General features: G+C 52.5%; 6 protein-coding genes across 6 annotated transcripts; all 6 read right to left on the bottom strand.

Annotated features, from left to right (window-relative positions):
* Nucleotides 1–902: 902 nt before the first annotated feature.
* Nucleotides 903–4168, bottom strand: B0T26DRAFT_680601 (P-loop containing nucleoside triphosphate hydrolase protein; the record flags this gene model as incomplete). Its single annotated transcript, XM_060440508.1, has 7 exons — nt 903–958; nt 1220–1335; nt 2050–2244; nt 2341–2363; nt 2798–3885; nt 3933–4042; nt 4113–4168. 7 exons carry the CDS (start codon nt 4166–4168, stop codon nt 903–905), a joined length of 1644 nt encoding a protein of 547 aa, XP_060292112.1.
* Nucleotides 4169–6078: 1910 nt separating this feature from the next.
* On the bottom strand, nt 6079–6999 carry B0T26DRAFT_482687 (uncharacterized protein). Its single transcript, XM_060435286.1, has 2 exons — nt 6932–6999; nt 6079–6793 (listed from the first exon to the last, which is right to left on the bottom strand). Exon 2 carries the CDS (start codon nt 6678–6680, stop codon nt 6210–6212), a length of 471 nt encoding a protein of 156 aa, XP_060292111.1. The 5' UTR covers nt 6681–6793; nt 6932–6999; the 3' UTR covers nt 6079–6209.
* A 5889-nt stretch (nt 7000–12888) lies between these two features.
* On the bottom strand, nt 12889–13724 carry B0T26DRAFT_482594 (uncharacterized protein). The gene is made up of 3 exons (XM_060435284.1): nt 13696–13724; nt 13453–13642; nt 12889–13301 (listed from the first exon to the last, which is right to left on the bottom strand). The coding sequence occupies exons 2-3, from the start codon at nt 13487–13489 to the stop codon at nt 13018–13020; spliced, it is 321 nt and encodes a 106-aa protein (XP_060292110.1). The 5' UTR covers nt 13490–13642; nt 13696–13724; the 3' UTR covers nt 12889–13017.
* A 168-nt stretch (nt 13725–13892) lies between these two features.
* Nucleotides 13893–14627, bottom strand: B0T26DRAFT_482584 (uncharacterized protein). Its single transcript, XM_060435283.1, has 3 exons — nt 14429–14627; nt 14132–14375; nt 13893–14082 (listed from the first exon to the last, which is right to left on the bottom strand). The coding sequence occupies exons 1-3, from the start codon at nt 14506–14508 to the stop codon at nt 14023–14025; spliced, it is 384 nt and encodes a 127-aa protein (XP_060292109.1). The 5' UTR covers nt 14509–14627; the 3' UTR covers nt 13893–14022.
* A 422-nt stretch (nt 14628–15049) lies between these two features.
* B0T26DRAFT_815209 (uncharacterized protein) lies at nt 15050–17440 on the bottom strand (the record flags this gene model as incomplete). The annotated part of the gene is made up of 6 exons (XM_060447362.1): nt 15050–15384; nt 15417–16109; nt 16146–16675; nt 16730–16801; nt 16840–17166; nt 17367–17440. The coding sequence occupies 6 exons, from the start codon at nt 17438–17440 to the stop codon at nt 15050–15052; spliced, it is 2031 nt and encodes a 676-aa protein (XP_060292108.1).
* A 4070-nt stretch (nt 17441–21510) lies between these two features.
* B0T26DRAFT_728846 (uncharacterized protein) lies at nt 21511–23294 on the bottom strand. The gene has a single exon (XM_060442924.1). The coding sequence runs from the start codon at nt 23119–23121 to the stop codon at nt 21634–21636; it is 1488 nt and encodes a 495-aa protein (XP_060292107.1). The 5' UTR covers nt 23122–23294; the 3' UTR covers nt 21511–21633.
* Between the last annotated feature and the right edge of the window lie 1956 nt (nt 23295–25250).

The raw sequence follows: 25250 nt of genomic DNA, 5'->3' as shown, positions 1-25250 counted from the left end.
TGGTGATTTGGCCAACGCTGGTTACGGTGTTAGTTGTAAGTCTCTCTCCTCAGTTGGAATATGCGTGTGGGCAGCTCAGAGACGCACAAATTTGCCTGAGCGGTTGCAGCCGATGCTTGGCATGCAGCAACTGTTTGGAGGTAGCTCTCTGCTGTCCTCTTGATCATCTCATCCGCGAAGTCTGCCGTTAGTTCTAAATTCTCCCATTCCGCCAGTTCAAGTTCTCTCTAGCGGCTAGCGGAGTCAGTGCCTTCAGATTTCTTTTAATAATTGTTGCAGGATAGTCCTTACTGGGTCCGATTTCAGGAGGTTCTTGCTGTCGCTTCGGTTCTTCCATCATACTCTGCATGAGTTTCGGGAGGGGCGGGATTGATGCCCTTGCTGGTGCGTAGCGTTCCCAGTTCCTCCAGCGAATCACAGTACCGTTACCCTCAGTCTCCCAGGGTTTACCAGAGCCAACTGGTTTCGCTGCCCCTGGCTTTGGTTCCGCTGCCCAGTAGCTAATTAGCTACTGGCTCACGGCCGGTTGAGGTGTCATGCCATTTTCTTCACACGTCGAGATTTCCGCCCTTCCGAACTCCTCGTATCGTAGTCAGCTGGGCGATCGTCCTTGGGTTCGTCTTGACTGAACGAGATAGTTCTGTAAGCGGACCCGGCCATACAGTGAAACTCGGCAGCAGGAATGTGTTACTGTCTAGGGCTCAGGAATAATGATGCTTATAGAAGGCCGGAGACATACTTTCGCCAGGATTTGAAAGTTTGGCGTCATGAAGCTGGCTGTACGATAGTACGCAGTAGTATCGGGGGTCTTGGGCCAATGGTGGGCGAGCCACGCCACGGTTATGCAAGGTAGGATTTGCCCAGTGACGAGCAAAAAAGTCCAAAGAGATGCGTGGGAACTTCTAGTAGATGGCACGGATCCACTCAAGCCCCATGCCTTCGAGGAAGATAACTCTACCTGCGGTTTTCGGGTTGGTGTCATCAGCATCTCATGTCTTGAGCTAATCTAAGAGGTCTTGAAGGCTGTAATAGGTCCCACCGTAGTCGTTCGGGCTATATCGCCCAACTTCAAATGCTGCCGCCCACCCCCGACCCCGCTCCTCGACAGTTTCCAACGGCGTCGCCTATGCACGGTCCCGGTCCCCGAATAGTCTATCCCGTTTCTTGTTGGGAATATCGGCCGGAGCATACTCTCGTGTCTGAAATCTCAACGACTCACAAAACAGGCGCTCGAAAGAACCCACCGCGAAGTCCGCCTCCCATTCTTTCAGCCGTTCTTGGAACTCGGTATCCGGGCCCTTGTTTCCCATACTTGTGGTGGACAGGCCGAGTCGCCTGTTGTTCATTTGAGTTGGTCCAGGTTTGGAGAGGGGGGTGCCTGTCTGAAGTCTTCTGCGTCTGGGAGAATTGACAAGGAGGACGATAAGGCTCTTGCAGCTTCGGCTTGCCACGAAGACATTCAGGTCCGTCCTACGATTTTTCTGTTTTAAGATGCAACACCCAGTCAGCTCGTCTTCGGCATGCTAGGAACGAGTTCGTCCGGCCGCGCCGTTTCGAGCAGGGTATGCATTATCATAGCTTCAGGATAGCCATTTAATTCGGCAAGATAGGCAAGTATCAGAAGGCAAGAAAGCACGCAAGAAAGCGAAGAGTGACTTGAAGAAAAGGAAAGAGCGCTAGGATTACATTTCAGTTGAACTTCATATTACTAGTTCTAATGGGGAGGAAAGAAACAATGGACATGGCCTGATTATCACTGCAGTTACTGCAGGAAACCCAATTTGTCACTTTTAGCGAGTCTCTCCTCCACCTACACAATCGTTTCGAAGGTAAAGGAATGGATGGGGCAAAGTGAACTGAGCGGGTAGTGCTGCCCAAATGCAGCATTACAGCGCTCTAACAAACATATACGTCCGTCATTCGATAGTAATATTGCAGTGTTTGTTCTGTTAGATGAGACGAATCGAGACGACTGCACTCTGGTCTGGCCCACGTGATGCGTCGCCGCTTTTGCTCAGGCTTGTTCAGGCGCTGCTCACCTTTGCTCACTGTGTCCACCCTTTGGGGTAAGGGGCGTTACCGCCGCAGACTAGGAATTGCTTCAACTCTAGCCGAGGAGGGGGGGGGCCAAAACCAGTCCCTCCAAGGTGGCCCAAAATGAGTCCCTGTCCGGACTCAATAAGAGGCACGCGGCACTGCCTCGTCTCTGCACGCATATCCTCTCTTCCTCGTTCCATCTGGTCGCTGCTGGAGATTTAAGCATGCTATCTCCCTCCTCGCCCCCTTCCTTTTCCTCCCTACTCCTCATCCACTCCTCATCAACTCCTACCTCCTACGTACATTTCCTTGACGGAGGAACCAAACTGCAAACATGAGCACAAGAACGAAGACATACAGCCGGGCGAAGACACGGACTCATGGAGACGCCGTGATTGAACGGGCTGAACAGAGAGGACTCACAACAGATCGCTCAAAGATCAGTCCTCACGCAGTCCGCAAGAAGCTCAGGCCGAAGAGCGAGGTGGAATACGCCCGAGACCTTGAAGTATGGCATTCGTAAGTAAACGGCACCCCAACCTGACCGAGTACAATGGCTGACAGGCTTCAGATACGTGAGGAAACACGGACCTTCTGATCCCAGGGATATGCGAGTGATGAAGCATTTTGTCGAAGCTATGGCACTGTCGTCCTCACCGGTAAGCCTTGACCTGAGCACGTAATATGCATGCGGCATATACAACCCCCATGTCACTCTGTTGTCATGACCAATGTATCCCAGCACTTCTATCAGTCTTACGATGGCTCTACAGGTCCAATCGGGCAGTAGCCCTTCCTTCCGGAGCCAGTTCCTCATTGCCAAGTGCACCAGTTGTTGGATGTTTACAGTCGAGTCTGCAGACCGCTTAGTGACGAACGAGTAACCTTGCAGCGTCCCTATCGCTTGTGTCTCCTTCTTCCGCGATTGACCCGGTGGAAGAAGCGATTGCGGGATGTCTTTAGTATCTACACAAGCCATGAAGGAGAGGTAGTCCGCCGCAAGAGGGTCGCGACACCGGATTTGTTCGAAGGAAATAAACCAAGTAGTGGCCACTGCGTTCTTCACGTCGCGATACCGCCCTTCGTCTTCGAAATCCTCGTTAAGGAGATCGATTACGTCCTCTTCTTGCTCTTCTAGGAGCGACAGATAGTCTCCCAAGCTTATTCCGTTCGCGTTAATGTACACCGCAGCCTGAATAATGGCCAGCGGGAGGTAGGTAAGCCTTGCCAGCAGGGTCGTTGCATCTTCTTGGCTACTGAGGCCCCGATTAACTAGGTATTTCTGTATTAGCTGCTTTCCGCCAGCTTCGTCCATTTCCGACATTTCTACCACGTTTCGACCGGCAAGTCTAACTGCTGTCTTCATGTCGCGCGTCGTGAAGATGATGGATCCGTGGCTGCTTCTTGGGAGGCAGTCAATCAGACAACCAGATTCCGGCGTAAATTTGTCCACCCACATGCCAACGTCGTCAGCGTTGTCGAACACCAGGAGCCATTGGCCTGCGCTCTCGCTGCTTAGGTGATCTCGTACAAGTCTCCTGATATCGGCTTTGTCGTCTTCACATCCGGATATGCTGAGTTGCCTAGCGGCATTGAGATAGGCCTGCCCAAGGCTCTCTTTGCTCGTTACGGGTATCCAGATGACCGAGCAGTTCTTGTGTTCGGCCCTTATTTGATAGACTAACCCAAGTACAAGCTGCGTCTTACCGACTCCCCCAGGCCCTGTGACTGCGACCTTTGCAGTCCGATGTCCCGTGAAAAGCGCCTGACGGAGCACTTTCAGCTCGGACTCACGGCCGGTGAAGAAGGGATTTCGTTCAAATGGCACCATCCAAACGTGATTCATAGCTTTAGAGTAATTAGTAATATAGATTAAACAGGTGCGGGTAATATACCTCCTTGGCGGTTAGGCGTATCGTCGCGGCTCATAGCGTCGGCGATCTCTTTTCTGAGCCGATGAACCACGTGGGCCTTCCCTTCGCCGTATATAAGTGGTAGGAAAATACTGCAAATGTTTAGAAGACAATTCTCCTAATCTTCCTCGTGTGCCGTGCCGCGTCTCTCCCCATCTGAACCGTTCCTCGACGTCGAACAGGACGCTTTCCTGAAGTGTTCGAACCGCAATCCCCATTATTACGTGGATCTGTTGCTCGAGCCGTCCTTAGGGGGACCAATTCTGGGCCAGAGGTGGTCCAGAACAGGGCCTTTGTATCGTTTTTGAGGGCCCAGAACCGGGCTCACGTGTTACGTGCACCTTGGCGTGTCCGAGCAGAGTTCATGCATTTGTACCTCATCGGACTACGATGACGCAGTCACTGTTGGGTTTTTCGATGCCCTCGAGTAAACCTTATTAGCGAAATTTCTCAAGCTAGGATTTTTCGATGTCCTCGAGTACACCTCGTCAGCGAAATTTCTCAAGCTGGGATTTCTCGATTTCTACGAGCACTCCTATATTTGGTCTACCCGACAGTTTTGGTTGGCCGCTTTTTGGGTCCGCTCGAGAATTTCGAGCACTCCTATATTTGGCTTGCTCGACGGATTCGGCTGGCCGCTCTCTGGGTCTGCTCGAGAACTTCGAGCAGGCCTTGCAATCGAGCAACCCCACTCTGGGCCTGATCGAGGATTTCGAATACACCTTGCAATCGAGCATCCCGGTTCCGGGTTTCCTCGACTGCAAGGCCTACTCGAAGTTTCCGAGCAGACCTAAAAAGCGGCCAACCGAAACTGTCGAGCAACCCAAATATAGGAGTACTCTCGGAAACCCGACCAATTCTGGGCCAGAGGTGGTCCAGATCGTTTTCATGTTCGTTGGTTGCCGCGGGCCACGCCGAGTCATGCATACCTATTGGACTGCGACGACGTACAGTTATGAGCATACTTAACTTCCTCTTTCACAACACGTTTCCAGATTGTAGACAAGACCCACATAGTGTTACTTTCTTTTTACAGGCACCGTGTACTTGAGTGGTAAGCTTTGGGGACGGTCAAGTATTTATATAATTGATTACTTACCAACAAAGCTTAGATAATCACGCCGCTGCCACTGGCGCGCCGGAAATAAAGCCTGAAACGCTTTGGGTTGATTGTATGATTGTGTTAGGCTGCAACAAAAGCGGCCAACGACTTAATCTATGGGCTTGTCGAAGGTGCCCTGGCGGCTTGTAGCTTGAAGGGCAATAGTGAAGCCGACGGAAGTTTGCAGGACCCCGCTCCTGGTTGTGGAGGTCGTTACCGAACGGTCCATGCCCCGCGCGACCCAGCGCCATGCAGTGCCAGTATGAACGCAAGAGAACGAAATCATGTGCAAGGTCACGTTATTAGCATGACAGCGCGTGCCTCCTGGTGGACTTCCCCGAAGAGCACGGCAGCCTAACAGAAGCCCAACAGAGCTGCCTGCTCACCACCATGAATAGCTGTCTTCAGCTTCCGACGCATTATTCGATCTAGGCATAGTGAACAGTAAGTTGAGAAAGGACAGACTGAAAACGATGTTACTCAAATTGCTAAATTTCTATTCGTAGGTCCCGCCAACGATGGGCTTTGCACCGAACTCGACACCCAGGGGCTATAGCTATTTCGAGGGTGGCCCTCGTGACTTTCAGCAAACGCTCGACAAGAACAAGCCTCCAACAGATGTTGATTTTGCTGCCCTCATACAGAAGGCTCTTCTAGACGAAATTCTCAAGGGAAAATACGCACGACAGGCAACAAATTTTGTTCAGAAAGGGGTAGGCAGTCTTTACACGACTCATTAACGGGGCCGAGTTTGGTAAGGGATTGTTTAAAGAGACGATGGGCCAGAGCGGGGACATGCTGGGATGGATGGTTGGAGCCTCTGTCGCCGCGACGTTTTTATGTGGTCCCTTCGGAGCTGCCGCGATTGCGTTTGCCGGCTCCACGATAGGTCGCATGGCTGGACAGTCACTTGCTGGGTTAGTCACGGATGCGTAGAGATGGTTTTATGGAGACGGACTCGTCGACGACGAACACCTATGGAGAGTTAGCTGGCGAGTACTCTCGGACCAGCTTATCAGGAGCCCAGGGGTGGGCGCTAGCTAAGAGAATCATGAGTCTGAATCTGAAACATTTGTTTATAGCCCTACAACCTTTACGCGATGATCCCGAAATACAGTAAGCAGGTTCCTCTCTGGATCAACCTGTGTGCTTCGCTCTTAGTCTTCTTTTACCAGACGTCTCATCTCTCGCAACGTCTTATATATATACTCATGATCCTTTCGAACAGCTCCTTCTTCTTCTCTTATATCCGGTATCTTATGCAATAGTCTAATCAAAGCTGGTGACGTTCCAGCTGCCCAAAAATGGACATTGTCGGGGAAGTGTCGTCGGGCGATAAGGTAGACTTCCTTCAGATATGGCATTACATTGTCGCGGCTGACGAGTTTAGACTCGAAGCGCAGAAAGTACTCGGAGCGGTAGGGTAGCACAGGGCCCTCGCCAACATTGAAGAAGACGTAAGCGTTTTTAGTTTCTGGTGTGCCGATGATCTGGATAAGGGGTTCGCCTGTATTAGGGTGAAGTGCGTCCTTGTATTCCTGGATGACTTCTTCAAGAAAAGCCTCGTACAGGCCTTGGCATTGTGGGCTGATCGAGGGATAGATATCGAAACCGCAGTCGACGCCCATTTTGGGTCTACGCTGGTATTATCGGGGTGTAGAGCGAGGCCTGGACGCGGTTCAGAAGTCGCCAGATCGACGATAAAGGCCCTTAGTGCCGGCGCGGGCTCCTGTGGCATTCCCTAAGGTTCCATGAGTTTCTATGTCCCCTCATCACGTGAACATTCACACGGACACCTCGCATTTAGGGGCAGCAGCACGGTACCAAGCTACTCGCGACCCGAGTGGGGATGTGTGAGTGAAAGCGATGAGCGACTTACTTGCGGCGATGTTTGCATGCTAGGATTGGCGTCGGCGCGCGTTGATTAGGGGGAAGATCGCAGCATTTGTATTAACAGCTCGCGCAAGGTACCGAGAACGACGGCTCGCACTGTTGGTGTGGGGCATAAGCTTCCGAAGCAGTGCCCCGTGCTTAGATATACTTAAGAGTACATAAGTAAGCAGCCAATATCGGCGTTGGATGCTGACATTGGTCCCTTTTGGGGGATCTTGGAAAGTACACTTATGTACCTAAAACACCCCCACCAAACTTTGAAAGACTATGGATATATAAAAGAGGAAGCTACAGTAGAAGGCGAATTGGGTGTCGCTGTTTTTTTCAATTAACCTTTTTAAGGGGGGCCTATTTCCAGGCACTTGTGGCTTTGACACCCGTGACCGGTTGTAGACCCAAGGTACTGTTATGAAATGTTGTAACAGCAAACAGGAGCCATTTCCGGTCACTTTTATGTCCGCGTTCAAGCTCGCCAGGGCTGGTCACGTGGACGGGTGACTCTGGGCATCGGATTAATTCGCATCCGGCGGTCTAAAAGAACATTGGAGCCATAGCGGAAGCAGCCGGCATGTGACATTGGGCTGAGCACTGCCCCGCCACGCCATGACCCGGGGACTTTGAGTTTGATGTGCTGTTTCCTGCCTTGCTCCGCCGTGCGTCTTGTTAACTAGTAACGTGATTCGCCATCGCGCGGTCCACTTTCCGACCGCGTCGCGACCTCCCAGCCTTCAACTCTACCACACCACAACAAAATAATGTATCAGCAATCCCAAGAAGCCAGAGTTAACCTTGCTATCCAGGCAATCCACGGTCCCTTAAAAATGCCAGTCCGACGCGCTGCGCAGGCGTACGAGGTCTCGAAGACGGCTCTCCTTGCACGGATGAACGGACGCGTCGCAGAGGCCGAGAAACGCAATGGCCGACATAAATTGACTCCGTCTGAAGAGCATACACTTATTTAATATGTACTTGACTTAGATGCGTAAGGATTTCCGCCCCGAATCGCTGGGGTGAGCGAAATGGCCAATCTCCTTGCGACGCGCCACGGGAAGCCGACCCGCAAGCACTGGGCACAACGCTTCATCTCAGGCCACCCTGAGCTTAAGACGCGTCTGTCGCGTGCCTACGACAAGCAGAGGGCCCTCTGCGAAGATCCTGAGCTTATAAACGCATGGTTCCGGCTGGTAGACAACATGCGGAAGAAGTACGCAATCCAAGACGCAGACTTCTACAACTTTGATGAGACCGGCTTTATGATGGGTGTTATCTGTAGCAGTATGGTCGTCACAGGTGCCAATCAAGAGGGCAGACGCAAAATTCTTCAGCCCGGTAATCGGGAATGGGCTACAGCGATCGAGTGCATCAGTAGCGACGGCTTCGTCCAGGGCAAGCATCACCTCGGCTCCTGGTATACCGAGTCTGGTATTCCCAACACCTGGAGGATTAAAACCTCGCCAAACGGCTGGACAGACAAAGTAATGGGCCTCGATTGGATTCAGCACTTCCACAAGTGTACAGACGGCCGGCGGAAGGGTACACATCGCATGATCGTCCTGGACGGCCACGAGAGCCACCTCTCTGCCGAGTTCCAGAAGTTCTGCAAGGACAACAACATTATTACTCTCTGTCTCCCTGCACATTCCTCGTATCTCACCCAGCCTCTTGATGTCGGTTGTTTCAGCGTGTTGAAGCGGGCGTACGGCAAGGAACTTGAGCTCTTCATCCGAGCTGGAATCGATCACATCACAAGGTCGAATTCCTTATCGCGTTCCACGCCGCCCACAACAACTCAATCACTTTATCAAACATCCTAGGTGGATTCCGAGGTGCTGGCCTAGTGCCTTTCGACCCCCAAGCCGTCATCTCAAAGCTTGATATCAAGCTACGGACGCCAACACCGACTAGATCCCTCCTCCAAGAGGCCGACCCTTGGGTATCTGTTGGAATTTGTCAAGCAGAAGGGCCTCGAAGGTTCTAGATAGAGACTTCGCCACCAACTTCGCCACCACAATAGTAGTATAAGAACGGGCTTTCTGGCACTGCCAGAAAGCTAGAGAGAAGAACAGACATCTATAATCCATCACTTGAACCACCAGTTTTCGGCGTGCAGCCACGCCCTGTTGAGTCCAGTACCGGTACCCTGGTGAATCCAACAGTATCCCAGACGCCGCATACAGCTGCTGAGGCCATTTCGCAGTCTGCGCATGTACATAGACGGATTTCAGCCCATCAGGGAAGCTCCCCAACTACTTTGTTTTCGGCTGTAAAGCAGTTGGCAAAGGGTTCTGAGCATATGGCGCATCAGATAACTCTGATGCGCGATGAGCTCCGAACCCTTCGGAAGGCCAACGAGGCCCTTGCAAAGCGCCGCAGGGCCAAGCGCACACGTCTCCAGGATGGCGGGTCACTTAATAAAGAAGAAGCGCAAGTTTTAATTAATGAGAGAGAAGTACTTAAAGAGGTCGAAGCGACCAACAGTATCGGAGGAAGGAGAGGATGTGGAGGCCGGGCCAGCGACTCAACGGCGATGTGGCAACTGCGGCAAAACTGGCCATAATGTACGAACCTGTCAAGAAGTTGAGGAGATGTCCGATGAAGGTAGTTGTATAGTGTGTGGTTGAATTATTTGTGTTGTCGTGGAGTAATTGAGTCAGGAGGTCGCGACGCGGTCGGAAAGTGGACCGCGCGATGGGGTGGACCGCGCGACGGGTGAATCACGTTACATGTATGCTGACTAATCCTCTAATAGTGATAACTAACTTGTTTGAGTCCTTACTTATTAGGGCATGTTCTAGCCGTATGCACTAGTGAGCGACAGATACTATACATACGTGGTGCGCGTGGTCTTAGTGGTGAGACTACCGTCGCCGCGTCTCCTCCGACTACCTCCCGGGGCTCCTGACGGGGCTCCCCGGGGCTGACGGGGCTCCCGTCGGGGCCTCTGGCGCGCCTCTATGTTGGCTAACCCCTCCCTAATTGTCATGGTTCCTCCGGTTTGGATAAAAGCTCGACGTTGTGTACGTTTTCTCTTCTGCCGAGCATTTTCAGCTCGGAGCCGTGAATTCTTATCGGACAAGAGAACGGCGTTATGTATTGCCATCTCGCACCATTTGATGATCTTCTGGAGTACCTGGTCTGTTGGGCTTGTCCCATTTTGACGTCGTCTCTGGAGCCGATCAAGCTCAACGATATTTGAGGGGGTCTTAAGAGGGAGTGCTGAGCTTGGAGGTCCTTCGGGGGCTAGTGGAGGGCTTGGTGTTCGAATTTTGACCTGAAGCCGAGCAAGTACTCGGTTTGGATCAAGTGGTATGAGCCCTGCCGCTGTAAACCCACTCCTGATATTCTTCAGGTTGAATGTCTTCTTCCGGGTATTAAGGAGAAGCTTAAGGAATAATTATTGGCTTGTCGATATGGTAGATCCCAAGTACCATCTTCGCTTTGACGAGGTCGCTGTAGGCTCGCTTAAGGACCGAGAAACAACTAATATCAAGAGGCTGGATGACGATAGGCCGATTCCTCGGATCAGATCGAGTAACCACCTTCGCTGTGCTAGCTACTCCTATCTGGAAGCCGGTCTTATCGAAGTTGTAGATATCGTAGTCGAGGATACTATATTTTTCGATGGTTTTTTGTACCCGTTGGAACCACGCTAACACCTTCTCTGGGTCTTCGCATAAGGCCCGCTGATAATCGTACTTTCGAGAATGCTTCGATTTTAGGTGAGGTTGCCGACTGAGGAACCGCCGGACCCAATTCTTTCTAATAATATCATCCTTTGCTGTTTCTGACGCATCAAGTAAAACCAGGCTTCCACGCTCGCGGATAAGAAGGTCGGCCATCTGTCAAATATAACTAATTGTTGGTGACATGCCGCGGTCGTCCTTTGATTCGATCTATTGAATCAGGGCGGCTTCCTCGATTGGACTGAGCTTCCGACGTGTAGCTTGTGATTGTTGTCGGGAGACGCGTCCCGCGACACGCCCTCGTAGAGTTGGGTACGCAACATCGAATACGGCTGCAGCCTTTCGAATGCTTGAAACCTGACCCGATTTGAGTGCTCCGAGTGCTAATTGGAGTCGGTCTTCATGCTCCAAAGGCTCGGACATTTTGCCGTACGATAGATGCTCTGAGGTGTCCTTGAAGTTAAGGTGGTGGGGGTGTGGGGCAAGAAAGTGGTTCTGAAGATGGTCTGGTTCTGAAGGTGGTAGATTACGTTAGAACCTTCCTGAAGATACCAGAACATAATCAGATCTGGTCCAGATGTATAAATTTGCCGTGGCCCCTAGGACCCGTATAAGGGCAGAGATAGGAGAAATAAAGATATTATAACTTAGTGAACTTATTTACAATCCCTCTTCTTCCATACACCTAACGTATTACGAGAAGACTCTGTAGGAATCACCAGGGTACCGGTACTGGAAACAGCATGGCGCGCTGCGCGCCGTAAGGTGGTGGTTCAAGTGATGGATTCGTTTGTGTCTTTCTGTCTTTCTATCTATCTGAACAGGTGGGCGTAGGCCAATATATATGCATCTGTCAGGCCCGCTCCTCCACAGACGTTGCTGTGGCCAGGAATGCGGAGCCGCATTCCTTGGATCAGCGCGTCATTCCAGTATGTTATTCCAACAACTCAGTATCTGGATGGCTATTTCCTAGGAGTTGGGTTTGTGAGTGTAAGCATTCCTCCATTAAAGTTACTGCCTCCTCGTACTTCCCCTGGTTGTCGAGTACCAAAGCGAGGTTGTTCATGCTGGTGAGCGTATCTGGATGCTCTCGGCCGTGCACCTTTTCTCTTAATTCAAAGGCCTGGCGTTGCATCGGTTCGGCCTCGTCGTATCGTCCTAGGTCCCGGAGTACCACAGCGAGGTTGTTCATGCTGGCGAGCGTCTCTGGATGCTCTCGGCCGTGCACCTTTACATAAAGCTCAAAGGCCTGGCGTTGCATCGGTTCGGCCTCGTCATATCGCCCTAGGTCCCGGAGTACCGCAGCGAGGTTGTCCATGCTGGCGACCGTATCTGGATGCTCTCGGCCGTGCATCTTTTCTCTTAATTCAAAGGCCTGGCGTTGCATTGCCTCGGCCTCTGCGTATTGGCCAAGGAGAGAGGAGCTTTCCCCTACTTTTGAGAGAAGATGGCCGTTCGTGCTTTCATCCGTAACCTTTACGCAGGTCTCGAGTGCAGCCCGCGCGTGCGGTGGGTACCCTATCCACACCTCCCTGTTCTCGTGCTTAGGAAATGGGTACATGTTGTCCAGCCGCTTAATTACCCTGGTTAGCCACGCCGCCTGCTCTCCCTTGTCCACCAGCCAGTTGTGCATCGCTAGTCGAACCAGCCTGTGAATGTCAAACCGACCGATGTCTATCCGCTCGTTGATAAAAGCATATGCCTTCAGCGTGCCGAACGCCTCGTCTGCATCTAGCTCATTGTCTTCTGCCAGCAGTAGTGACCTTGGGATATCCTTCTCCGATAGGAAGCTGATAAACCGTAGGTAGTCTGTCGCTAGCGGTACGTCCCTCGCGATATGCTCAAATGAAATGAGCCATGTTGTCGCGACCGGATTGCTGGCGGCTTTGTTTCGGCCCCGGTCGTTTAAATCTTTGCTGAGGAGCTTGATCAAGGTCTTCTCGCTGGATTGGCAGTGCGCAAGGTACCGAGCTGTCGACATGCCTGTCTTAGCTATATACGCAGATGCTTGCTTGACCGCAAGTGGCAGGCCAGTGAGGAAGTCAAGTAGAGCGTTCATGCTCGGTGTATCGCGTATTTGGTCCTCATCTAAGCCCTGGCCAAGGAGCTTGCTTGACTCGAGTCGGCGCATCGCCTCCACATTCAGAAGACCCAGCTGGGGAACATCGAGCCGTACGGCCACTTCGTGGTTCCGCGTTGTGACAAGAATCGAGCCGTTCCGGTTAAAGGGGAGATCCCTTAGAGCCCCTCGATTGCCAAACAGCAGCTTCTGATCATCAGCGTTGTCGATGATCCACAGCCACGGCCCGATGTCGTCCCGCGACAGCGCTGCGTGCACAAGTGCCTGCACATCGGCCTTGTCGTCGTCGAGCCCCTTTATATCAAGTACCTAACCAATATCACGATAGGCTTTGTTGAGCGAGGCCGGATCCACGGCTGGCAACCAGAAGACGGAGCAATCTGGGTGGACTTGGTGGACACGATAGGCGGCCTCGAGCGCGAGCTGGGTTTTGCCGATACCGCCGAGGCCTTCGAGGGCCGTACGCTGGCAGTCGTGCGGGTTAGCAGTGGGAGGGAGGCGTGTTAACAGGCGGTCGAGGATGGCATCGCGGCCTACGAAGGCCTCATTGCGGCCAAACGGCACCAGGAAGGGGCGTTTCTTAGAGGCTAGAGCTTAACAGCTTGTCAGCATGCCTCCGCTTCGCTTGTCGGAATACAGACTGCAATTCGACGTAACGGCGTGTTGCCGTTGCAATCTTCTTATTCCCCGATTCTCCAACGGGGATTGCTCTGGAGGATACATGGAGTTGCAAGATCAGCTTACCAGTAGAACATTCTGTCAGACATTTCCTTGCACCCATGGCCAGGCGCACAATTGCATCCTCCACAAATTGGTATCCTGCGTCCTTAGGGCCAGGGAATTTCTAGAGGTTGTAGTGATGCCGTTCAAGGGATTGCCTTTCAACGCCCTTGGATATATCCAGACATGCCGATTCCTTTGGTACGAGGTAGTCCTAAGTTATGGTTAAGTATAGAGTGCATTAACTAGGTGTACTATCTGACTTACGTCTTCCACGCCGTCTTTCCGTAGTGTTTTGCTTATCGGACTTGGTTTGTTCTCGTAGAAGCACCAAAGTGGTATTGGATGGTCCCCGCGACGTGTTGCTGTAAAGCGATCCACTATATCCTGCAAGTACGGATTTCCTTCAACGGAAAGTGCCATCGTTTCTGGGTAGATCTGCAAGTCCGGATTGCATTCTGCAACGGCCTCGACGATCTGCGTTAGCGAGAGGCCTCGTCGTCCTCGAAAGGGGGTTCCGAAAAATATGAGACCAGCTGCGGAACGAAAGAGATTTGACCACCTATCGGGATTGTCGAAGGAACTTCGAAGAGCCTACATGAGCACAAGACCACCGTAGCTATGTACAATGAATATTACAGGCCGAATAGTATCCTAACTTCGCCTTAGTAAGACCATGATGAGGTGTGGAGGACTGACTCACACGACGATTGAGCTCCAATTGTTTGAGCAGCATTTCAGCCACGTCGGAGACAAATTTTTTCTTTGGTTCGTCCTTATCAGACCTAAACCATGAAGATTCGTAGCCGAAACGCATTATGCGAGCAGTAGGGACCGCCCTGGGAAGCATATCGGAATTCGTGAGCCAGTTGACTTTTTCTTCTGCCGGCCCTCTCCCGGTCCAGGTCCCATCCGGGTGGGCTCCGATCCCATGAATTGCGACGATGCTGTGGAGCGTCAGGCGATATGTGACAGTCCTGGAATGCGCACAGATACTTACTCGATCGAGTCCTCATCCTTGTTGGTATTGGCTGTATCGCGTCGTCCTGGGTCGACCAAGATGCTGATTCCAGAAGCCATAGATCAAAGCTATGTCTTCTGACGTGTGTACTTCGATGATAGAGAGTAGTAATCTGTAGGAACGGTTACATTTGTGACCGAGGTGCACAGGAGCGATCGTCAGATTGAAGACCACGAGGTGGGAAGGGCCAGCATTATACAAAGGACAATATTAGCGCCCCTGAGAAACGAACGAGATGAGCGGGTGATGTGGCAGTCCACGGAACATGTAGGGACCCACGGCAGAGCAACCCCGCTTCTAGGCAGACGAGGCGTCGGCCAACCAAACGGCCGCAAGTTGCTCTACGATGCAAAGCAGCCTCACCGGTCCAAGCACCGCCGCCCAACCGAAGCAAACCGGGGGTAGGCAGGCCGGAGTGCCTGGGGCCGGGCTGTGCATCCGGGCTGTTCGACCGGACGCCGCAACCCCCCTTGATGGTAGTGCAGCCTGACCGGTCCAAGCTCCACCTACGCCCAACTTGAGTGTTTGGCATGGTATTGGCATATGTGCTCATGACCAAGTATAAACTGTCATTGGAGAGTTGTATCCCATTATACAATGCTACCTGTCCGCAAAGACCTCCGGATCCTCTCGGGCCTCGCGAAGGATCTCCTTCATCGAGGAATAGAGCTGTGGATTTGGCTTCTTCCATCGCTCACCATTCGGGAATACCTTCCTCCGCAATCTATTGACCCATGACGTCAGTGTCTGACACGACGACCTGAAGTGCTCCTCCATGATCTTGAGAAAATCGCCTTCCTCGTCAATCACACCCTTCTTAGAACTCGCCAGCTCTTCCGTGTCCACATAATTCCACTTCTCAAACCGTGGAACGACTCTGCTTTCGTTCGGCCCGTTGTAGTGAATGCATATCCAGAAGAGACCCAGAAGAATGACTCCAGATCATGCATGAAAGAATGCGGCTCACCAAGGAGGGCCCCGATTGCCATGAACGCCCTCGTGCCAGTCTTTCCCCTTGCTCCCGAGATACCCTCTCGTTGCTCTCGGATGGCGAGGTCGAGGTCGATCAAGAACGAATGCCAAGAAGGGCTGTTGTCATCCTCATTGATCATGAGATTGTTGATCGAGATGTCTCTGTGGAGGAAGCCGGCCTTGCGTAAGGATTCGTGTCCTTCAATGCAACCCTCCAGCGCGGCAAGAAGAGCCTTCCGTGAGCTCGCCTTGTAGATGGGCTTTCCGTAGTCGCAAAGAATGACACGTCTATGCACTCGATTGGGTAGTGCATGGTTGCCGGCCTTCGTTGGAGATGTCGAACAGGATCGCTTGCTGGGGGGCAGGGCGGCGCCAGTTTGGCCCAAAGATCGCTTCCTGCCAGTGGCGCTGCTGCTTCGGCCTTTCCGTGAAACACCGGCCGCGATCGTACTCAGCGGCGGCATCGAGCGTTCTGGCCGGTAGTTCGCGGCCGTCGTGACATCCAGTCCCCTTCGAACATTGTTTCGAATATCGTCCTCCGTACCGCGTATCTGAACAGTCTCGTGGTGATAGTATCGGGCCACGTTGACAACACCTTTACCAGTCGCTTCGCATAATAATTTGCCCTCCTCATCGCGTTCTAGATATTGCCACGAATCTTTGATGACAAGAGGTTTCCTTGGGTGTCCTTCGTGGTGGGCTTTCTAGCAGGTCGTCGCCCGACCAGCTACCAAAGGTGCGCGTTGCATCACCTCGTCAATAATGAGTCGCTCTGTTGAACCATCTCGCTCGATCTCGATGAATCGCTCGTCATTCGCCGTCATGATTGTCGGATCGAAGCCAAGCTCCTCCTCGCTCATCCAGAGAAACCCGAGGACTGTGGACACAAACTGCAGCCCATCTTTGTTGATGTCGAATTGTTCGGATGCGTTCCCCCCGAGCCGGTCAAACTCCCATATCCTCATGAGAGATCCACAGATGGTAAAGCCCAAGACGAAGCAACGGGTGTCTTGAGCAGCAAGCACTTCTCTCGCGTACGTCCCAATATTAAGCCATGCCTTTGACGCTTTGTCGGCCGACGGATTGCTCTTCAACTCGCCCGGTACAAGGATATGCGACCAGTGACATCGAGAGTCTTTTCCAGCCTTGGGGTCGTCCACGAAGCCGACGTCCAACTTGCGTTCTGCCGTGGAACCCTGGATCGGCTTGTTGGGTTGTGCTAGTGGCCTTCGTCGATGTCGGGGTCGAATTGTACTCTTCTGCGAATGTTGCTAGTTTCTCGTTCAATCCCGCAAACCAGCTCAAGACATCGTCCTGATTTGCATCTGTCGGCCATCACTCCAACCATTATTGGAGAGTGGTTCGCTGCCTTCCATGCACCTGAAGACGGCCTCGGATGCTGTCTCAAGACCTGCCACCGTCCAAAAAAAGCCTCGTGGAATCGTGGAAGCCCGACGTACATAGCGCCGAGTTTATCCCTGAGGATTCTGTCCACATCCTTGCGGTACTCGGAGGAGTTCGCGAAGCCGCTCGTGTTGTGCAGCCATGGGGTTTGTTGGACGGAAGAGGCGATCGCTCGTGGAGGTGGGGTGGATTTGGTGACGGCCTTGTAGACTTGGCCCCAGACGTCGTCGGGATCGCCGGTGATGGCTGACTTCAGGAGAGGTCTGATGCGGTCGAGGTCGAAGTCGTCGGAAGTAATCGCTGTATTAAGCCTCGATAGTTCGCTGAAGAGAGCTCTTCCACTGTTGGAACGGAGCAGGCGGGCAGCCGGAAGGATCTGTAACGTCGAGAGAAGGAACAGGACGAGGTTTTGGAGATCTACACGATGGTCAAAGAAGCACAACAGAACCAAGCTGTGCCGTCCTTCTTACCTTCTTAGCCAAGTTGCTCCAGCGCATCTAGATTGCCGGAGATGTTCGCGCCTTCGCAGATCGAACTAAACAAAGCGCGGAAGGCAGCAAGGCCCTTCCCAATAGGGTTATCCTTGATGATCTTTGACCGCAGTTGGTCTGCCATAGCGGATGGGATGCTCTCGAGATGGGAGAGGTGGGAAGAACTGAAAGTCGCGTTTAGTGGCATGTTTTGGCCCGTGCGGGTTTTTCCACCAGCTACCTAGCTACTTAGCTGAGCCACCTCCGGGAAAACTTTCATTCCGAATTCTTAGTCAGCCACAATTCTATAGTTTGACGGCACGGAAAATCCCCAATCCGATAAGCCAACCAACGTTAATGATTCACTCACATGGACCGGAAACCTTTGTGGCCAGAAGACCAAGCCCAAGAGAGCACAGAGGAATGGAGTTCCAACTTCAATGAGAAACTGCAGACAGGACGGAGGAGGGGGGGAGGGAGAGGAGGAGGGCAGAGAGGAGGAGGGGAGAAGAGGAGGGCAGAGGGGAGGGGAGAGAGTAGGAGGGGAGAGAGTAGGAGGGGAGAGAGGAGGATGGGAGAGGGAAGCAGTGACAGTGAATTGGGGGAACTGAGGACAGTTATTTAGATTGGCACAGACGGCCATTTCAAGGCAAATAGATACCGAGGTCCATCTGGGGAAATTGGCTCATCCGCCCCTGGACTGTGAATCCGCCCGTCCACCGCCATCATGTGGCAGCCGACAGGTCATGCAGATTCATGCAAGGCAGAATGACGTTGAGGAAGGCAGATTGCTCCCTTGCAGTGGAGATTTCTGTAGGTCATTGAAAGGGGGATGGAGGCCTCTGACCAACGTGGGTGATGAGATGTAGGTTACGGGCTACGCGCGTCCAAGAATCACAAGATTCGACTCTTCTCAGAGTCACCGGATCTTTATTAGTACAGCATCCAGATTTAGAACTCCGTGATGCCAAGCCTCTTCTGCCTACTGCTGTCCCTACGTGCAGCCGAGGTGCTGATCACAAGAGAACTTCCGAGACCATCTAAGCCCCTTTTCACGCCAGGCTGGCCGGATGCCTTGAATACCACCAGCCTCTTCGTATAGCCTTCTCGGCGAGGGAATCGCTCTGCACAGAAGATCCGCGCTCAGCCAACATCATTACGTGGCCCCTCGGTTCTCCCTCTCATTGCGTAAAGCCCTGCCACGCCAGTGGAACCATCTAACCTCCTAATTGGCGTCAAGACGCACGTCCACCTCATCCGTTCCTTCGGCATCGCCGGTTATTTGCCATACAAGGTGAGGCACCCTCAAGGGGTAGTGGACTCAGGGCGCATAACTCCCATAAAGTGGCGAAACGCCCTGACCCGAGGATGGCAGTGCAGAAGTGGAAGGGGGTATGATCGGGAATTATACCTGGTTGTTCAGCTCTTCATGGGTGCAAGGCGGAGCCATCGGGGGATCAGTCGTATAAGGGCCAATGATTTGATGCCACTACCCTTAGGTTTCTGGTTTCAGCCCATATCCCAATGCCTCCGAGCCGTCTCTAGCGTTATTGAATCATTCGACAAATGGATTCACTGCCTTGTCCGGAATGCTCCTTTCATGCAGCATGGATCCAAGCCAAGGACTCCCCGTCTCCGCTTCCTTACACGCTACGCTCCGCCAGCTTGATTCAAGCGTCTATCTCCAGGCAGAATTTATGCGTGTGGGTGAATCCAAGTCAGACGACTTCGTTAGGCATTCCTACCGCCCTTTTGGTGCTAGCATCCTGGGTCGTAGCCGCACAGCCGAGATCTTCTGCCCTCTCATTCCCACTCTCGCCTTCAACGAAGTTCCCTCAAGGCACACTTATGCCCGAGGTTAGGCAGACGCTTCCTGCAGCGCCTATTCCGTCCTCTCAGCAACAAATCATCCCCTACGAGGTTGCATTGTGGCGATGTCGATTGGACTAGCGATCAACCCATGCCTAGAGAAGGCGACTCCGACTACAACTCCGCCAGTCTCTCCCTCGTCCTCTTCCTTCGGAGGCGTAAGCCCCGAAGTCGCAGAGAAGCCGATGCCACGATACCCATGTCATGACGACCCATGCCGCTATGCTTCGCCCTCGCTACACCCATGGTTTAACCATGAAGACGTAAGTTTGCTCCGGGAGTGTCGGCAAAGTGCCTACCTGTTCCAGGATTCAGCTGTCCGTGTCATGAATCTCTGTCCCGTTCGGTCCATTCAGTTTGTTGGTCCAGCGTCTCCGAGGTGCGATATGGCTCCATGTACGATCGTATTGCTTCCATATTTCGCTAGTAAAAGCTCACATTACCGAAGCCAGAAGCTTTTGACATCTATCGTACTTAGATGGCAAACGGATGTTCAACGAGCGGTCTCTACACTGGAATCACGGTCCTGTGGTGCATGTGCCCGAAACTGGGTCCGCAAAATTATCCCTGGGCTGTTTTTCCATTTTAGTAAAATGGCAGGTTTAGCCGGGGTGGCCAGAAACAAGGCTCCGGGGCTGTGCAGCGGACGCACGCCAAGATCACCACAGCTCAGGTTGAAGCTCAGGTTAAAGCAGCGGCAGCTCAGGACCACGTCCAGCAACAGAAATCGTGGACGTCTGGATTCGTCACAGATAACCTGCTGTTAGTTGGCTTCTTGTCAACTAGGGATAGAGCTATCAATTCACTCGGCGCATTTCCAGAGCCCTTCCCCTTCCCCGCAAAGAAAATTGCCAATCGCTCGTATAACTCCAAATAAAGCTCTTCCAAAGCGCTAGACATAACCAAATCTGGTCCTACTCTCTGCAGGAGAGCATTAGAACCAGCCCAGCCCCAAGCTGCACATTGACAGTAACTATACCTACAATTTCGTCTCTCTTCTCTGCAAAGCCTCAAATAGCTAGATATTAACGGCCTAGCTAGATATTGGGTGGGCGCAGAATTAATCTCTGCGCTCAGCCAGTGTGAAGTTCTCCTTGTTTGACCTTGATTTCTTCTTGTCATGGTACAATACCGTGTAGTCGGTCCTGTTGTCATTGTTGTACAGTGCGCGCATGGGTCCCGGTTTCTTAGGGTCGCTGCCGGTATAGGGCTGCTGTCTTCCCGGTATCAGGGGGAACTCCCACAGAGGGGGCTTTGCCGTAATCTTGTTGCCCTCCGTGTTATCATTGTGCTTCGGATAGCGCCCAGCACCCCCGAGGTTCCCAGGGGCGGCCTCAACCTGGGCATCTGCGTCAGAGACGCGAATATACCTAGATCGACTGTTTGGGTCAAGGTTGGTGCATTCAAACTATATTTATATGGCATATTAATCTTCTGTTTACATCCTAGAGAACACAGCCAAAGGGGTCTTCTCACATGAGGCTCGGATGGCGGTTGTGGAACTCGTATGTTGTGCGGTCGTCGATCTGGGGTATTAGGTGGTTGTTGAACTGGGGTCTTGGGGTCTGATGGAGGTGCAGACGAGCCACTCATCGTGAGTCTACAGGATATGACAGGGGGGTTGCTTTAGGGTTGTCGATGTCTTCTGATCTCACTGCTCTGGTGTTTACTGAAGTATTAGTCCGTATCGTGCCTGTCTTCTACAAATTTCATCAACAGACGAACGGCGTCTAGCCGGGTATATGTATTCTTGTTAAACCTAGTTGACGAGCTTCTAGAAGCTCAAGAATGCTACACGAATGGAAGCTGCCAGTAGTATACCGACGACTAATGGTCGAGTAGATGATATGATAGCTCACATATCGCCATCCCCTACTTGAGCGGTAGTACGAGGACAATGGACAAAGTAAACAAGGGAATATGATATACGATTGCGAATCTAATGGAATTGAGTTGGTGTCAGTTTGGATGTTTCTCTGTCAAAGATGACGCAACCGAGTCCGGTAGCCATGCGGCTGTTATTGGGCTACCAGACTACTCAGAAACGGCGAGAACACTTGTGCCTGACTACGAAACATGAATCAGGAGGTTCCGGGTACGAGTCCCGGGCGGATCGTGCAGCATTGAGCAGCCGTTGGGTGGGATCATTGTTCCATTCTTCTTACCGGGTTGCAATGCCACTATTCCGCTTCTTTGTTTTGATCAGCAACGCCCAGAGAGAACAATAGGCAGTCAATCTCTTATTTTCAAAGGATAAAGCAGAGGCCACTTTTTGTTTTCTTATTGTATTCTCTCTTTGTTCCTGGTGAAACAGAAAGCACATGAGAGAAGCTGCCTGTAGCGAGTCCCTATGCTTAGGCCCTATACTCAGGAGATACTTACTCTCTATGTACAGCACCTGCTTATCTAGATGCGAAATTCCATGCAGCATCCCTACAACAGTCCTACCCATCGATCTGCATCGTATTTTTAACTTCGGTATAGAGCTTGGCCGCGAAAAATATGCGGGCTCATATCAAGCAGCGCAGTAGTAAGGACGGGCGGGAATCTCCAGTTCTTTTTAGCTTCGTCATCGAAGCAGATGACCCATTTCGAATGATTTCTGTGTGCGTCGAAGAAACTGCCCATCGTAGTCGCGCTATAGTCGCGCTCTAGCTTGGGTAGACTGGGTCGGTAAAACCCGACAAACAACACAAAACTTAGCTCTAGCTCAAGCTGGCGCAGGGCGGGCATGCGCGCGGTTGCGCGGGCAAGGGACGTCAAAAAGGGCACCAAGATGGCGCCACATGGCTTCGTGCGGAAGTTGTGGAATGGGTTTTTGCTGTTTTCCCGCTGCCAGCGACTCTCGAATGCCCAGACCATGGCGTTGGGGTACTCGGCGTCAACGGATGAACCGTTGGGAATCTCGCCTTCAGAGTCGCCGTAGTCTTCAATCGGTTCCACATCTTCTGGATTCCCGGTAAAGTACCAGCGAGCGTCTGGGGCCGTCAAGGCCATGCCGATCTCGATCGTCTTCAGCGACGGCCACACCGAGTCATCGGCGGCTCCGCCAAAGATCTGATCTGACAGGATGCAATTCCCTATAAGTTGCACATGCCGCATGGTAGGCAGTTGGCAGATGCGTCGGATGGCAATGCTGAATCGATCATGGGGCGAGTCGAGGCCAATGTAGCTCTCGAGTGGGAAGCGAAGGCTTGAGGGCTCGCAGTCCCCCCAGTAAAGCTTCAAGCAGGTAAGAAAGTGCAGATTCGCAGCGATGGCACATAGCGAACCGGCCATGGACGACCTGATGGACTGTCGCATGTTTGGCAATCGACGGGCAGGGGCGAGGAAATTGGCGTCGAGCCCCTCCAGGTTGGGGAGCGCCCCGGATAGCGTGGTGAGTAAGTTGGGGTGATAGAGCCGATAGCTGACGCTGAGTTTGAGAGCAGAAACCACTAGCACCAAAGGAAGCCCGCCTGATGCATTGAGGATGGCGTAGTCAAAGTTGACGTACTTGATCCAATTGTTCACTGGGTTCGGGGGAATGTACGTGTTCGTGTTCATGTCGGTGCTGCGGGGGCTGCGGCCAACCAGATCCACTCCGATAGCGAGATTGAACCAGACATTGGTGTCATCACGGTCCCAGACAGACAAGGTCTGGAACAAGGTGAGGTTGGCCTCGGTGAAGGCGGCATTGTTTTTTGCGGCCTCGCGTCGGGCCTGGACTTTGTCAAAGTAGGGACACGGCAGCTCGACCTCGAAATCGAGGACCTGCAACATTCTGCGGCGGCGTGTGGTTTTGAAGGCGGCATCGAACTTGAGGCGCGAGCCTTCGTCGCTCGTCAAGTGGATCTCGGAAAATGTCCGCGCTTCAATCACGTCCTGCCACCGCCGCGAGATGGCTGCATACGGCGCAAGGGGCGCTTCCAGATGCGAGGCTATCATGACCATCAGCTCGTCCGGAGTTCGGTCCATTGTTGCAGCAATAATAATTTCCAAGCTATTGGGGAAAAAGAAACCTGAATCTATCGCAGGATCACGGAGCGCCCGAGTGGAAACAGTTTGCAAAGGAATGCATGCCGTGACTACTCCGAAATTCCAGGCTTAAATTCATGCATGTGCCCAAGCCTTCCAGAATCACATGGCAGGTGGGGACCGTAATGAGACACCTAAGCGGATACGCGGGCGTAGTTCGACATCCCCTAAATGTACTTGTACTCTCAGAAATAAGGTTAACGTTCAAACCCGTGCCGGTTATTAATTACTGTTTGCCTTCCTCTCCGAGGACATGTGATTTGTGAAATGTGGATTTCAGTTGCCGCAACCATTCCTTGATATCGTCAAACAAGTCCCCAGAGCGATTTGGGTAATGACTGGAAGGTGTGTGCAGGAAGACCCATTCGCCAATTGCAGCATTCTTATTCTATTTATGCTCGGGCCGGCCGATCGAGTTTGACACCACGGCACGACGTGAGTCTTGTCGATGTACGTGTCATCGGGTAGCAAGTCCATGGTTGTGCGAGTCCTTGACGGTTCCGGGCCATTTGAAGCTCGGGTGTGTGGAGCGGAGCGGCCGGCGTGTGATGCGCCAGTTGTAGACAGCCGGATCTGAGAACGTTTCACGTTGGACTTGTGCTCGTGCTTCCGCCGGGCATTGGCTTTTTTTTCGTGACCAACTTTGATCTATATACCGCAGTACTATTTGTCTAGACCGTATCTAGGACTGTCTAGTTGCAAGTAAGATAAACAGGACTAGTCTAACAAGCGTAATCAAACCGGGCAGTCAGTCAACGTATTAACAAATCCGTCTCCCAGCCAGACATTATGTTACGCATTTCGGCAATTGCAATTGATGCAAATGCGCAAAGTAGTCTTCATTCATGGGAATGTCTAAAAACAGTGGAAGCGTCCGGCCGTTCTTCTCGGGCTGGTCGAGGGCGGCAAGCTCGCGTTTGCCCGTCTTGTCGTGTCAAAAGACTTGAAGCTAGTCTATGTGGTTTCTCGAGGCTCGCTTCCGCCGCACCAATCCTTATCGCTTATCGAACCTCTTGGCGGCAACCTTGGATGGTTTGGTGGGGCGGGCAGACTTTGAGTCTTGGCATGCACTGCCCACTCTGAATTTGACTCCATCCCCATTTTGCAGACGGACAACACAATGTACTTCGATCAAACTGAGTGCCGTTTGCGCGGGGAGGCTCTGCAAAGCACACATGATACGTCACTCTTTGCAATTGGCAGCCTCAGTATGCCTGCCATACGCGCGCACTAATCATCAGCCAGCTTGAATTTCATTCCCCCATTTCTGGCATCGGCCGCAGTTCGCGTGTGTGGATTATGGCCCCGTCCACGCATGCAACCTATCCCCGCGTTCAGCAGATGACTGACCACTGTCCGGGAATGCACCCACCCATCCACGCCACCATTTCGTTATCAACTCTTTTAATAGAATAAGGCTGCGAAGGTGGTCAAGATTTCTTCCCCGTGTGCTATAGGCACCTCCGGTGGCTTTCAGCCTGAAACATGGCGCGATACTGTGCCGTTGGGTCCATGGAACAAGTGCATCTAGTATGTGGTCAGAGAATGGCGCTCCGAGGGGGGCTCTGAGTTTCCATGGCACGCAGCCATCCCCCGCGCCGTTTTCGTGATAGCTGCCAAGCCAAGCCACCGGAACAACACGCGGATTCTACTTGTCGGCTTCAGCAAGCCCGTGCCGCACTGCCACCACCAGAGGTTATCCAACATGACTAGCGTACCGGCGGTGTTTCCACATTGGCCACGGGGCTGATATGCATTCATGTGGGAAGCTATCTTCATACGCACTTTGCGCGGAAGGGATTCGGTTGGCTGCTAACAAAAACCAAGAATAGACCCCAAGAGTGGCCGGCCAGTGACGCTGTGCCGTTGGGGGCTACGAGACGGTGGCATTCATTGGTGAGAGGCTGAAAGCCCTGCGTTCCTTCCAGAGCCTCGTTAGAGACAACAAACATGTAGGTCTCATAGTCCACTTCTTGGTTGGAGGGTTTCCCGCACCGCATATAAGTCTCAGATCAGACAATGACATCCAGGTTTGCAATCTTACACCGGCAAGAGGGAGCCTGAGCCTG

The sequence above is a fragment of the Lasiosphaeria miniovina genome, assembly GCF_030549165.1.
Source record: "Lasiosphaeria miniovina strain SMH2392-1A chromosome Unknown B0T26scaffold_7, whole genome shotgun sequence".
NCBI classification, from domain to species: domain Eukaryota; kingdom Fungi; phylum Ascomycota; class Sordariomycetes; order Sordariales; family Lasiosphaeriaceae; genus Lasiosphaeria; species Lasiosphaeria miniovina.
This window is presented reverse-complemented; position numbering and strand designations above follow the sequence as displayed.

Excerpts from the sequence above, each read along its gene's own strand:
- B0T26DRAFT_482584 (XM_060435283.1), bottom strand. The coding sequence starts at position 14,508 with ATGGCTTCTGGAATCAGCATCTTGGTCGACCCAGGACGACGCGATACA. Across the intron at positions 14,376-14,428 it reads AAGGATGAGGACTCGATCGA|CATCGTCGCAATTCATGGGA; the intron begins GTAAGTATCTGT and ends GACGCTCCACAG. Across the intron at positions 14,083-14,131 it reads AATTGGAGCTCAATCGTCGT|GATACTATTCGGCCTGTAAT; the intron begins GTGAGTCAGTCC and ends AGGCGAAGTTAG.
- B0T26DRAFT_482594 (XM_060435284.1), bottom strand. The coding sequence starts at position 13,489 with ATGGGTGCAAGGAAATGTCTGACAGAATGTTCTACTG. Across the intron at positions 13,302-13,452 it reads TCTGACAGAATGTTCTACTG|CTCTAGCCTCTAAGAAACGC; the intron begins GTAAGCTGATCT and ends CAAGCTGTTAAG.
- B0T26DRAFT_482687 (XM_060435286.1), bottom strand. The coding sequence starts at position 6,680 with ATGGGCGTCGACTGCGGTTTCGATATCTATCCCTCGATCAGCCCACAA.
- B0T26DRAFT_728846 (XM_060442924.1), bottom strand. The coding sequence starts at position 23,121 with ATGGACCGAACTCCGGACGAGCTGATGGTCATGATAGCCTCGCATCTG.